The 13,730-nt window shown below is 42.2% G+C and overlaps 1 protein-coding gene across 2 annotated transcripts; it reads right to left on the minus strand.

The window, feature by feature from the left end:
* Positions 1 to 5,448: 5,448 nt before the first annotated feature.
* LOC310731757 (KH homology domain-containing protein 4-like) lies at positions 5,449 to 12,764 on the minus strand. Of its 2 annotated transcripts, none has more exons than XM_083551597.1 (14): positions 12,568 to 12,764; positions 11,788 to 12,037; positions 10,963 to 11,082; positions 10,134 to 10,213; positions 9,899 to 9,951; positions 9,584 to 9,786; positions 8,538 to 8,746; positions 8,381 to 8,441; positions 7,469 to 7,526; positions 7,052 to 7,227; positions 6,805 to 6,918; positions 6,477 to 6,529; positions 5,899 to 5,981; positions 5,449 to 5,764 (listed from the first exon to the last, which is right to left on the minus strand). In XM_083551597.1, the coding sequence occupies exons 1-14, from the start codon at positions 12,582 to 12,584 to the stop codon at positions 5,643 to 5,645; spliced, it is 1,599 nt and encodes a 532-aa protein (XP_083407723.1). In that variant the 5' UTR covers positions 12,585 to 12,764; the 3' UTR covers positions 5,449 to 5,642. The 2 variants fall into 2 exon arrangements, with proteins under 2 accessions (XP_083407723.1, XP_083407722.1); XM_083551596.1 differs by having other exon boundaries at positions 7,052 to 7,230.
* Between the last annotated feature and the right edge of the window lie 966 nt (positions 12,765 to 13,730).

Here is a 13,730-nt window from a genome sequence, read left to right on the forward strand (position 1 = left end):
ACCTACGATGACAATTTCAGACCCCTCCATGATTTCTAAGTGGGAGAACTTGCAAAATAGCAGGGTGTTCAAATACTTATTTTCCTCACTGTATATACAACCTTATGATTCAACTGAAACTTAAATATATTCAAATTGGATATTAAACTTTCAGTTGGATCAAAACTTTGTACAGATCATTTAATACAAAACAATACTGTAATTTTTTTTTCCACAGTGGTTTCGCACTTGGTGTGTTTTTACTGGAAACCAAATCTTTCTGTTGAATTGGTGAGTCATGACTCTCTGCAGCCTCACCCACGATTACAATGAAGCATCAATAATCATTCTTGGCCCAATGCCAGGAAAAAGATCTTCATGTCAAATCCTCTCCTCTGAAACCTCATCCTATATTACATTACTCTTAGTAATTAAAACTGTAGATTGTCTTTATTAGTATTTAAAAGGAAACTCAGCATTAGAAGTTATTTCCCCATATTCCCTTATCACTTATCAATAAATTCATCAGTAAATAAATGTTCCTCTATTTTAGTTCATTTGAATCCTCTGTAGTAGGAAGGATCACAAATGTGATGTGTTCTGTTTATTTTTCTTGTTCTTTCACCAGGAAGTGAATTAAACAATAAACAGCATTTGAGCTCACAGACACTGAATCACCATTTTCACTAGGTATATGCCCCAAATTGGCCATAAAATATCTTATCTCTAAGAGCTGGATAAGAGATACAAAAGAATGTGAGAAATGTGTGTGGACACAACTATTGCAGGATTTACTCAACCAATGGGATCTTTAGAAAATTAACCATTGATCCATTTTACAACAGATATCAAAGATTTCATGATCTTGTTGTAACATTCTACAGGGGATTTCAGAGGTAAATGGTTTTGTTGAAACAGTTACTGGCTGGAATCAAAGGTTTCATTATCTGGGTGAGGGATTTTTTATAACTGGAATTAAATTATTCAAATGCAAGAGATTTATATTTATTCATTTTTATTTCATGCTAGTGATAAGAGACTCACTGTAACATGGACTTATTTGAATCTGCATTTATTTTTCGCAAACATTATTTATACAATTTTTTGGTGAAATTGGAACAAGACACAGAAGAAAGAGAGAACCAGGGTAAATTCATGCTGGTGATTCGGCTAAATAATGAACTTTCTCTGTCTTCATTCCAAATCCAGAATCATCACACTAAGAATGTGTATGTACATCTGGGTCAGTAATTTAGATTATATTACTTACATTTTGTTGGCCTGAATAATAAATAATTGGTGATAACTGTTAACTATAACACCTGAAGTTACATGCAGTGCATTTTAAGTACCAAAATTCTGATCATTACCTATCATGATTCTAATATATAATAAAATAAATGAAATATAAACTACAGCTACTATAAGCCAAGTCAAGTCTCAGAGCAGCTTTACAGAATTTAAGAGTTAAACAGAATTTAAGAGTTAAGGTGAATGTTGTGTGTATTTATCTCTGATAAACAGAAATGGTGATGGTGGCCAGGAAAAACTCATTTAGAAGTACATTTTTTTAAATAAACTTTTGTGTGTCATTCTTAACTTCTCAGTCTGAGTCCTTGGTCTGGATTTTATATGGTGTGGTGTTAAAAGTGTACAACTAAACATTAATAAGTGTGTGTGTGTAAAACATCTGGGAGTGTGTGAGTGAGAGTTTTGTGCTGGTGCGATCTCTTTTGTGAGATTTTAAACTGTCACATTTACAATTTCCGTTACAAGGAACATCGTTCTGTAAAACGACACCTCTACCGCCATCTACGGGCCTACTCGTGATATAACAAGTAAATGTAAACAAAATTCTAACGTTAAACAAAAGCATTCAATATATGTTCAGTTTATTCAAGATCCAGTCAAAGCTTGTGTTGTGTACAGAATCATGATGCCTCCTTCTCCTACTCTTATAAAGACAAGAGCCTGATCCCAGACACACTGATCAATTCAACTCAATTATTTGTCTCCAGATCAAAATGTGCTCTTCAAGCTATTTTCCTTTTTTAAATTTAATTAAATTTATTAAAATTAAAATGAAACAAACTGACAACATTGTGAAGCATACACTGTGGTTGATTAAGGAAATGTAATGTACCAGATGAAAGGTACGTCATGCTTACTTCCCTCTGACATCAAAAGATATTTAACAGTGCCATCAGCAAAGAAATGGAGGAAACCAGTGGTACCCAGATACACCCTTCTACTGTCTGGAGAAATCTGGCCAGAATTGATCCTTATAGACAAACTGCAGCCTCGTCCCCTGGTGGTCTAGTGGTTAGGATGCAGCGCTCTCACCGCTGTGGCCCGGGTTCAATCCCCGGTCCAACCCCAGCCACTCTCAGAGCTGGTCCCAAGCCCGGATAATTGGGGAGGGTTGCGTAAGGAAGGGCATCCAGCGTAAAAACATGCGCCAAATCAAACGTGTGGAGGATCCACTGTGGTGCCCCCTAACGGGAGAAGCCAAAAGAAAGTTTTTAGACAAACAGCAGCCTAAAAGCCAAACTTCTGACATGGAAACACGACTCAGCAACACAACTATGTATAAAAACAGGAACTGGGGGCAGAAAAAAGGCAGTAATAGTGATATTGACTCCGTACTCACACTTTCCTCTGCACAAGACAACTGATGTCTAAATCACATAAAGAAGGAAAGAAATGTCACAAATGAACTCTTGATAAGACGCACCTGTGACCTGAAACCCATTCCAGATAACAACCTCATGAATCTGATGAGAGAACGCCGTGAGTTTGTTGAGCAGCATCAGAGCTAAATGGAGCTACTTTGGAAAATCTACAATATAAACCATATTTTATGTTCTTTGTTCACTACAGAATTTCAGACGTGTTCTTTTTATAGTTTCTTTTTTATAATATGGATTGTACATATGGATGTAGTCTTGGTAACCAATCCTAGTCAAAATGCTCACAATTTACAAATAAACATGATTTTGACACACAATTCCTTCGTCTACATCTGTTCAATCAACACACTGACATCTACAGGAGAGGAACCAGGATGGTGAATGGAGGAGCTTGCTGAGCTGTAACCGAGTGAACCTTTGCTACAATATGATCCACCACACCCACTTTCTAAAAAGGTGCAGGCTATTTGTTGGTACCTCAAATAATGAAGACTTCAGCAGGGGGCAGATGTTTCTCTTATAAAACCCACAGTTATGGAACAACCTTCCAATCAGTGTTCGGGACTCAGACACAGTCTCAGTGTCTCAAGTCGAGGCTGAACACATATGTATTTAGTGTGGTGTTTAGTCAGTAGGTGTTTGTGAGGTAAGGAGCAGATCTGGAGGGATCATGGATATGGAGTGTTTGGTGAACTGGGATATTTGAATGCTGTCGTCTCCTCACATTCACACGTTCACTCAGGTTTGTTGATGGTGGTGTGGTGGCGTCTCTTATCCCAGAAGTACAGAAGGCGAATGGACAGTAGGGTATTTGTCTTTGTGTGTGTTTACATCTGTTGTGTGTTCTGTCGAGGTCCTTTCACATTCACTTCCAGTGTTCTGCTGCATGTTCTTCTGCCAGTTTTATCTTCAAAGTTCCCTGCATAGTTCTCGTTCGTGTTTTTCTATAACAATTAATATTCAGTGTATGAACCTGATGATCCTCTCTGTACTTTAAGATTTTTCACTTTGGCTTGTTTGCCTAATTTTTGTAAAGGCTGTCAACCTTTTAAATATTTATATATTTTTTATACAAAATTCTTGCCAATGTTCTATTAAAAACACAACACTTGAGGAAAAAGTTGTGTCCTCTGTGAGTATTTATTGCCCAGCGTTTGACCCATGCAGTGTGAGTGATGTGTATTAATCTGCTTCTGTTAGAAACTCACCAATATCCAGACACTGAGGAAACCTAGAAGTGACAAAGCATAAACTATTACAACCCCAATCCCTAAACAAAGTAGCACTTTGTGTAAAATGTGGATAAAAACAGAATGCAATGATTTGCAAAATCTCATAAATCTATGTTTTATTCACAACAGAAAACTGAATATTTATCACATGTTGAAACGGAGGAAATGCTTCATGTTGCATAAGAAGGTCATTTTAAATGTGATGGCTGCAAAAAGGTCAGATGTGTTGCAGCTGAGATTAAATCAAGAGACAGAAGGATTTGAGGAGCCTCCATCCACAGATCATCTGTGCTTAGTTTTGGAACAACCTACCTGACGAGTTCCTTCTAAAAGTGTGTGCATCAGAAGAACTGCTGCAGTTTAGCAGGAATGGGAGGTCACACCAAATATTGACTTGGATTTCTCTTCTGTTCGTTTATACATTTTGCTCATTTGGAACTAAATTATTTTTTAAGCATTCATAAAGAACTTTAAAGCACACCAAGCTGCCACTCTGGGGCCCCTGAGCAAGACCCTTAACCCCATTACTGCTCAACTGGATGAATGAGAAATGTAAGTCACTCTGGAGGGGAAATGCCACAAATGAAAAATGTAAATCTTCTATTTAATTGGAGCCCCTGTGATGAAAAAAAAAACTTGGATGATTGATTTGGACTGTAAATAATATCAAGTCTACTACAGTGGTTCAGGACATATGTAAGCGTGGAACTGTACTGAAAGCACATTCGGATTCCTCTCAAGGTTTCTTCCTCAGACCATCTCAAAGTTTTTCTCTTCTCATTAATGATAAATTTACAATTAGAAGGAAGAAACTTCTACATTCTTTTCTACATCTTTCTATTAACGTCATCTGTGTAAAGCTGCTTCGAGACAATTCCACTGTTAAACTGCAATACAATAATACTGAAATTAAATCGATGTAAAAGAGGTAGCTCTTGGTCTCCTGGGATGTTCCTCACGAGAGCTGTTTCATCATGGTGTTTGATGGTTTTAGAGTCTCTGGAGATGTTTGTGATTGACGGAGCTTCATTTTTTAAAGTAATGATGGATTTTTCTCCTTTCGCTCTAAAGCACATTAACGTGAGAAATGTCACAAATGAACTCCTGCTAAGACGCACCTGTGGACCTGCGACCCGTTCCAGGTGACACCTCGTGGTTCTGATGAGAGAACGCTGGGGGTTTGCTGAACAGCATCAACGTTACTTTGGACCATCATCTAAAATATAAACCAGATTCTGGGTTCCTCACCATGTTTCTGTTTACTACAGAATTCCAGACCTTTTCTTTTATAGTTTACACACACACACACACACACACACACACACACACACACAGTTGTAACCAGTCCTAATCAAAATAATTTACAAATAAACTAATGATTTGTAAACATGACCTCCTGTAACTGTTATTCTGCCACCAGTAGAAATCCTCCAGACTGTAAACGCTAACAGACATGAGTTAACCTGCTGAATAGCGCCATCTTGTGTTATAAAATGGAGCTGCTGTGTTGAGCACGAAATTAAAAACATCATTTAAAAACACAAAGATTTCAAAGTTTTGATTTTATTCCATAGGAACAGGTTTAAACATTTACCAAACTAGAGAAAGTTCAGCTGAGGGAAGCGGTCAGGGGCACATTCTCTCCTCCTGGAGGGGAAAGGGCTGGGGTAGGAGGTGGGGTTCATGTGGTTGGATGTGAAGTGTGTGTGTGTGTGTGTGTGCGCGCGCGCGCGCGTGTGTGTTAAGAATTGCTCTTTTGCCCACTGTGAGTTTTCTCCTCTTCCTCATCAGAAGAATCTCCACCGTATGGGACGAGACCCAAAGAGTCTGAAGAGATCTTCACCTTCTTCACCTCCTCTTCATCTGAGAGACACAAAACAAGTCGTGTATTAAATCTGGAATCAACTGAGCTGCGATTTCCCCTGTTTGTACTGGACCTTCCATGAGATCCAATTTTTTTTAACCAGCGATGTGTGTGTGTGTGTGTGTGTGTGTACCAGTGTGTGAGACAGCAGGTTCTTGTCTCGGTCTTTTGAGCGGTGCTGGAAGTGACACCACAGGTGGAGGAGGCATCAGGATCCTGTACAGAACACAGTGTATTGTATATATTAGGGGTGTAACGGTGCACGTGTTCTTACTGAAACGTTTCGGTGCACACGTGTACTGAGTACAATCCTTTTTACGTGTGGAACAGAGACACAGTCAGTGTGAACACATTAAAGGGCAGAATGAAAATCCTCACAATTCCACATCAATTAATGAACGACGTTAAAGTCTGCTGAAATTAAATCTTTACAAAATTCAATATTAACTCTCACACACACACACACACAAACACACACACACACACACTATGTCCCAATTTTAAATGTAATGAATAAAAAATCTATTGCATTAATTTGATTAATTCTATTTGTATACATTTTATTTTTATTATGAAATATTTTATATATTATTTAAACCCAGCAGGAACACAAATCTAACTGAACCGTGACTTCACACACACACACACACACACACACACACACACACACACACACACACACACACACACACACTAAAAGAAAGCACTTACCCATCTGATTTGCCATCATCATCATGTTCTTCCACTGGATCTGGTTTAGGTTCCTGTATTTACAAATATGGACACGGACACACACACACACACATTACTACAGAAAAAGAATGTTTATTCACTCTGTACTACATGTAGATGTTTAGAGGGCTGGTAGAGGGTTTAGAGGGGTGGTAGAGGGTTTAGAGGGCTGGTAGAGGGTTTAGAGGGCTGGTAGAGGGTTTAGAGGGGTGGTAGAGGGTTTAGAGGGGTGGTAGAGGGTTTAGAGGGGTGGTAGAGGTAATCTGACTGCACACGGCTGGTATTTTGGACAGGATGAAGAACACACCTCTGCTACCACCTTTTCTCCTTCCTCCTCTTCACTCTCCTCTATGAAGCGTCTCTTTGGGCTGGAAACACTGGCCGAGTCGTTTACGGTGGAGTCTGAGGTCTTGTTTTCGTCCTGACACACACACACACACACACACACACACACACACACACACACACACTATAGTAACAGTGTGCTGGAGACTAAGCGGTGATTGTTGTGTCATGTGCCTGTGGGACCTTCTGCAGGGCTGTACAGCACTAACCTGCAGGATGAAGGTGGTGGACTGGCGAGGACACATGGGATACTGCACCATCTGTGCTCCGTCTGCACCGTCCCCTCGACCCCAGTAACCCCCAGTGGAAGGGTATGATGGGTAAGTGCTGGGGTAACCGTACCACGCCTGGCTGCTGGAGGACGAGTATCCGTGAGACGGGTATGCTGCTGCAAAACACACACACACACACACACACACACACACACACACACACACACACACACACACACACACACACACACACACACACACACACACACACACACACACACACACACACACACACACACACTTTAAAACTTACACAAAAGCACATTGAAACAAGTTACAACAAGACATGAGTTTACAGTTCAAACATGAAGGAACATTCCGGTAAATAGAAATATAAAACTGTAGCAGTATTACCTTGTGTGGAACCTGTAGCTGTGTACACCGATACCATACGCGCATGTTCAGCTCGCACCTACAACACACACACACACACACACACACTAATCACCATCATGCAGTAATCAGGGGCTGGTCAAACACCTCAAACTGTATTTTGTCCACTGTAACACTGCCACCTGGTGGGAAAAAAACCCCAGGTGTAAAATCAGCCTAGGACAGGAATCTGCTCAGGTGTTTCCAAACATCATTTTTTGATTCATGTTCTACATCTCAGAGTCTTTACCATCACCGTGCTCAACATCATCTCTAAATAACTTTAATCTCAGACTGGAAATGAAAATCCACAGCACTGTTTAAAGTGCAGATTAAAGCATCACATCTCTCCTTGGTGCATTAACCAGTGTGTAAATTCATCTAAATGCCACTTCAGATGCAGCTTCTGTTTCCTCTGTAATGAAAAGTACTGATTATTTGCTTGGTAACAGCTGAAATGTTATTATTCTAATTGATTAAATGTAAGAATTTGACGATCGAAGATGATGTGCACTTTTTTAAACAAACTTTTGGCTTAACTTAATAAATAAATAAAAAGTAAAAGGCCTATTTAAAGGTCGTGGAAGAGATGAGTGTGTGTGACTGCCGTGAACTGACCACCACAGAATATTAATATCAAATATTGTAGGAGGTAGCTGTCCATGGTCCTTAAGGTAGTACCACAATAACTTGGTCTAATTATCGTTACTGCTGCACCTAATCACGCTGTTCCACACGTAACACAAGGAGCTTAAAGATCTGAAACTTGAACCATTACAGAGGAGTAAATTCCTTCAGATTAATCATGTAAACTTGTTCTACAGGGGGAAAACTAAAACACCAAATCTACACTGAGCCTCACTTGTGTGAATCAATCAACTAAAGATCACTCACTGTTTCCAGGAGGCTCTCGCAGAGTTTCTTGGCGGATTCCAGGCCAGCAGAGTTCGGGTGGCTACGAGAAGGACGAAGCAACATCTGATACGGTCACATTACTAATAATCACGTAAAAGACGGCGCTGTTAGCCTGATGAAGGTAAGGTGAACACACCTGATGTACAGGTACAGAGGTTCGAATGACTCTCTCCGTGAGGCCTGCTCGATGTACCCCGAGCCCTTCCCCCGCAGGAAGACACGCGCCCCCGTCTCGGTCTGGATGTGCTGCAGGTAGGAGCCGCTCGGTCCCTCCACCTTCTCGTTCACGTTGAAGTCCGGCAGGCATTGCTCCAATCCTACAAATAGCTTAGTGTGCACAAAACTCTGCAACCAGCACCAGAGGTACAGTGATTACACACTACACCCGTACTCTACTCGAGCTCTACACACACTGCACTAGCCCCGCCCACTCCCCTAGCTAAACCACACCCCCTGTACGGCTCCACCTTTGCAGACCTAAACGTTACCTTTAAACCCCCACACGGAGGCGCTAAAGCTCCAACTTCTTCTGTTTTCATAAGAAGTGAAAAATGAAAATCAAATTGCTGCTTTTCAAGTTCAGATTTATTTTCAGAAGCATGTTAAACACATTAGCAGTGCTCGTGGATGCAGATCTCCCCGTGATCTCCCCCCGGTGTAACGTCAGAAGAGCTTTATTGGGAGAGTATTTGTGGTCAGGAGTCGTATTGATTACGGGGTTAAAGTTCACCTCGGTGTACAGAGACGTCAGCCACAGCAAAACAAACTACTGTCTTCAAACAGGCAGCACCGGGCCATGTTCTCTTGTCCTGATCAGTGTGTGTGTGTGTGTGTGAGCAGGAGCAGTGCAGGCCATGATCTCTGAAGATCGACCAGGTTCTCCCTGCTGATGTTGATTTAGGAGGTGGGTATCAGCAGAAGCCAAATGATCTCCAATGGCCTCACCTTCATTGACCTCCAAACACACGCATGCAGTGTTGCGATCCCGTTCGACACACCCTCACACACTCCCCCCAGTGCTCTAAAGCATCACGTGCTGCTTGTTAGATCTCTACACGGTTCCTCCGCGAGAGCGTTTTCGGCTAATCTGCCTCAACCGGGGGGAAGTGTGTGGGGGCGCGTCGTAGACGGAACCGGAACACGACCCCCGTTTAGCCCTAGGGTTAAGAAGGTGGTACCTACCCCGGCATGTGGAGGAGGGGGTCTGTGTGCGGGCGTTACGGGAGCGTTCGGGGGGCGTGGCGTAGGGAGGTGTGGCTGTGTGGGTACAGACGGTCGGGGGGGTTGGGGGTAAACAGGAACCGGGGGCATTACGGCCGGCTGCTGCCCCCCCGACGCTCGCATCACATCCTCGGAGATGATCTCTTTGATCCGCATCACAGCTTCTGAAAAAAAAAGAAAGAAAGAGAAGAGTCTGGTGTTTGACTGGAAATGAGCACTAGAAATAAAGTGAGATAAAAACAGTAGGTCAGGTGCAGCAGGGAGACGGGGACGTACTGTTGACTTCGTCCTGACTGCGTCCCTGAAGATGTAAATACAGAGGACGCTCTCTACAGGAAACACACACAGAGAGAGAGAGAGAGAGAGAGAGAGAGAGAGAGAGAGAGAGAGAGAGAGAGAGAGAGAGAGAGAGAGAGAGAGAGAGAGAGGAAGTGTTAGAGAGTGGGAGGACATGAAATCAGACATTCTGGATATTTCACACACACACACACACACACACACACACACACACCCTCCTTTGTAGGTGTGTTTGTCAGCGTCGCTCAGGTACAGGCCTTTAGTGGAGACCAGGGCGCCGCTGTACAGGTGAATCTGATGGGAGAGAAATCAGGAGTCTATTATTAGTGAATATTCTTCATCTCAATACAGATCCATTCATCACCACAACACATCACACTGTGGACAGAAAGAGCTAGAAACTACCAGGTGGTGGTAAAAATCTTCTCCACAAGAAGGAACTTTATCTGCATTTCCACACCATCACCTTCAAGAGTCCCCTTACACAGTAATACAGCTCCCAGTGTTCTGCTGGAACATGTCCTGGACGTCTTCTTTTCAAAGCGTGTTGAGCATCTTCTGAGATTCACGCCGGATCTCCACAACGGTGTCTAAACGGTGAGCCGGATCTTCATCTTGGGAAGAGGGTGAAGTCCACAAGAGTCAAATCTGGTGAGTAGCGTGGATGTGGAATGTTAATCTTGACGATTTGATGGACGGTTTTTCAGGGTTTGAGCTCCAAGGTCTTCCTGATCTCTTGTCTTCCAGCAATTTCTTCCACTCCTAAAGCACACGTGCAACTTGAAACACCTCGAACGACTCGCCACAGCGTACATCACACGCCTCTGGCAGATTTGCACAGTTTCCCAGAGAATTTCACGTTCGTTCTAACTCACTGTCCGTGATGATGTCATGGAAACACACGTGGGTCAGAGCAGCACCAGTTACACCATCAATATCCAAACCTTCTGATACAACCTCATATTCAGATCCTCCATACACACAATGATACGTTAATGTCCTATAGAGACGTCCTCACAAATCACACACACACACACACACACCTCCTCCTGTGTTTTGCTTTTGGTGAGCAAATTTCTGCAGTTCACAGGTACATCATTGATATCCACTTCTGTGACCACGATCTCCTCACTGCTAACGGGTGCAGGAGCACTGGGGGGAGCCTACAAACACACACACACACACACACAAACACACACACCACAATCCAACCTTGTTTGATAAACAAGTGTAAAAATCATTTGTGACTCACTTCATTCTCTCTCTACTCATTTAATATGAACAGATGAAACCGTGGATAACTGAGGAAATACAAGACCACATGTGTAGGGGTCGGTCTGTATGTTTGTGTGTGTGTGTGTGTGTGTGTGTGTGTGTGTGTGTGTGTGTGTGTGTGTTCTGGTGGCCAGGAAGCACAAAACATGAAAGAATCCAAATCCAAAAGAAACAAATCTGAAAATTCAGTCAAACTGTAAAAGTTATGTCTTTTTATTTGTGATTAATTTAAAGATAAACAGGAAGTAAAAAAAAATCTCCTTATAAATCATAAAACTGTTTTTGTGTGTGTGAAGTTCTGCATTACTTTAAACAAATCTTTCCCCAAAAGTGCATTAAATACTTTATCTCTCACACACACACACACACACACACACACACACACACACACACACACACACACACACACACACGTTCTCCTGCTGCAGCCTGTTGTACTTCCTGTATGTTGAATGACATGTTTTTCTAATAAGAAGCAAGTATTTTATTCAAACTAAATCTACCTTTACCAGTTTCTTCGAATTGTCATGTTTTCTGTTTTGCTTCTCAGCCACCATAGAGTGTGCGTGAGAGAGAGAGAGAGCGATCAGTACCTTACTAGGTAAAGGCTGCAGGGGTTTGAGTTTTCCTTTAGCCATTAACATGGCGTTCAGTTTGGCAGCCATTGCGGTGGCCATCTCCACTCCACCCTGTGGTGGGGCAGAAGGAGCTGGAGAACCTGCCCCGTGTGAAACACCTGGACTCGGGGTCACTGCTGCAGGGGTGTTCACAGACACATTTCCCACAAGCCCCTGCAGGAGATCTGCTTTGGGTTTGGGCTGATCCCAGCGACTGTTCAGGCACCTGGAGGGGAAAACAAGGGGATGTGAGAGAGGTGTGTGTGTGTGTGTGTGTGTGTGTGTACAACCTGAGTGTTAATGCGCGCGCTGGTGTGTGTGTGTGGGGCTAGCAGGCCTCAGTGGTGGTCTCAGCAGCACTTGGCCTGTTCATCCCCACAGATCTTTACTATAGGAGGTTAGTATCAGCGATCCTCTGGAGCTCAGAGAGGCCGCTTTCAGACCCTCCATTACATCTGTAACTTAGCAACGGCTATTATACTATATTTTTAAAAAAATCATGCTAACAGCACATACAGATTGTGTCCGCTAGCAGTCTTCATTTTACTCTAATAATAATAATAATAATAATAATAATAATAGAGACACATGAACTCGGTCAGAAATAATAAACTTTATTCAGAGTTTAACACAATTCCGGTCAAACCTGCTAGCTATGTAGCATAAGACCGAAATGCTAAGCTAACTGAACTAGCTTGAAAAACAACAGCTGTGAACACTAACTTATTACATAATAAAACATCAGAGTATACTTACGGAGTCCCCGATGCCATTGTATATGTGTATGTGGCGTTTATTACAAATATATAAACTTTTTATTGTGTTTTTTTAGGTTAAAACTTAAAACTCCGAAAATCGCCTTTACACCAAACCGCTTCCTCTTCAGAGCTAACCACTGCCTGGAGGCCTGCTTCACGGCGCATGCGCAGCTCTCACTCGCTGCTCATAACGTCATCTGCGTGCGCCAGTCCTCCTTTTCTACAGTGCTTTCAGGGAGCGCATGCGCAGAGAGGAGTAACGCTCTAGTTGACGGTTCGTTTGGCGGAAGACGAAGTCATAAGAGAACTGAACACGTGGCGTTGTGCTAATCATCTTCATGAAAAATAAGATCTCATCGTCCTTATATCATAAAACACTTCACATGCTGCTCTTACAGTACAGAATCAAATAGTTTGTTTTCCTCAGCAAACTTTTATTTAATACTCTTACAGGTCAAGTTCTGCTCAACATCTCACTAGTGATCTGAAGATCAGATCATTTTAATGACTCGTTCAAAATCGTTCATGAATGACCATCACTAACACCATCACTAACACCATCACCAATCACTAACACCATTACCATCACCAATCACTAACACTATCACTAACACCATCACTTACACCATCACCAATCACTAACACCATCACCAATCACTAACACCATCACCAATCACTAACACCATCACTAACACCATCACCAATTACTAACACCATCACTAACACCATCACTAACACCATCACCAATCACCATCACCATCACTTACACCATCACCAATCACTAACACAATCACTAACACCATCACTAACACCATCACCATCACCCATCACCATCACTTACCCCATCACCATCACTAACACCCTCACTAACACCATTACCATCACCAATCACTAACACCATCACTGACACCATCACTGTCACCATCACTAACACCATCACTAACACCATCACCAATCACTAACACCATCACTAACACCATCACCGTCACTTACACCATCACTAACACCATCACCGTCACTAACACCATTACCATCACCAATCACTAACACCATCACTTACACCATCACTAACACCATCACCAATCACTAACACCATCACCAATCACCATCACCATCACTTACACCATCACCAATCACTAACACAATCACTAACACCATCAC

This window comes from Silurus aristotelis (genome assembly GCF_946808225.1).
Source record: "Silurus aristotelis genome assembly, chromosome: 10".
In the NCBI taxonomy this organism is placed as follows: domain Eukaryota; kingdom Metazoa; phylum Chordata; class Actinopteri; order Siluriformes; family Siluridae; genus Silurus; species Silurus aristotelis.

What these genes read in the sequence shown, in the direction of transcription:
- LOC310731757 (XM_083551596.1), bottom strand. An exon ending in TGCAGCCTTTACCTAGTAAG is followed by an intron (nt 11,083 to 11,787) that starts GTACTGATCGCT and finishes GTGTGTTTGTAG; the next exon opens with GCTCCCCCCAGTGCTCCTGC. An exon ending in GAGAAAAGGTGGTAGCAGAG is followed by an intron (nt 6,530 to 6,804) that starts GTGTGTTCTTCA and finishes TTGTAAATACAG; the next exon opens with GAACCTAAACCAGATCCAGT.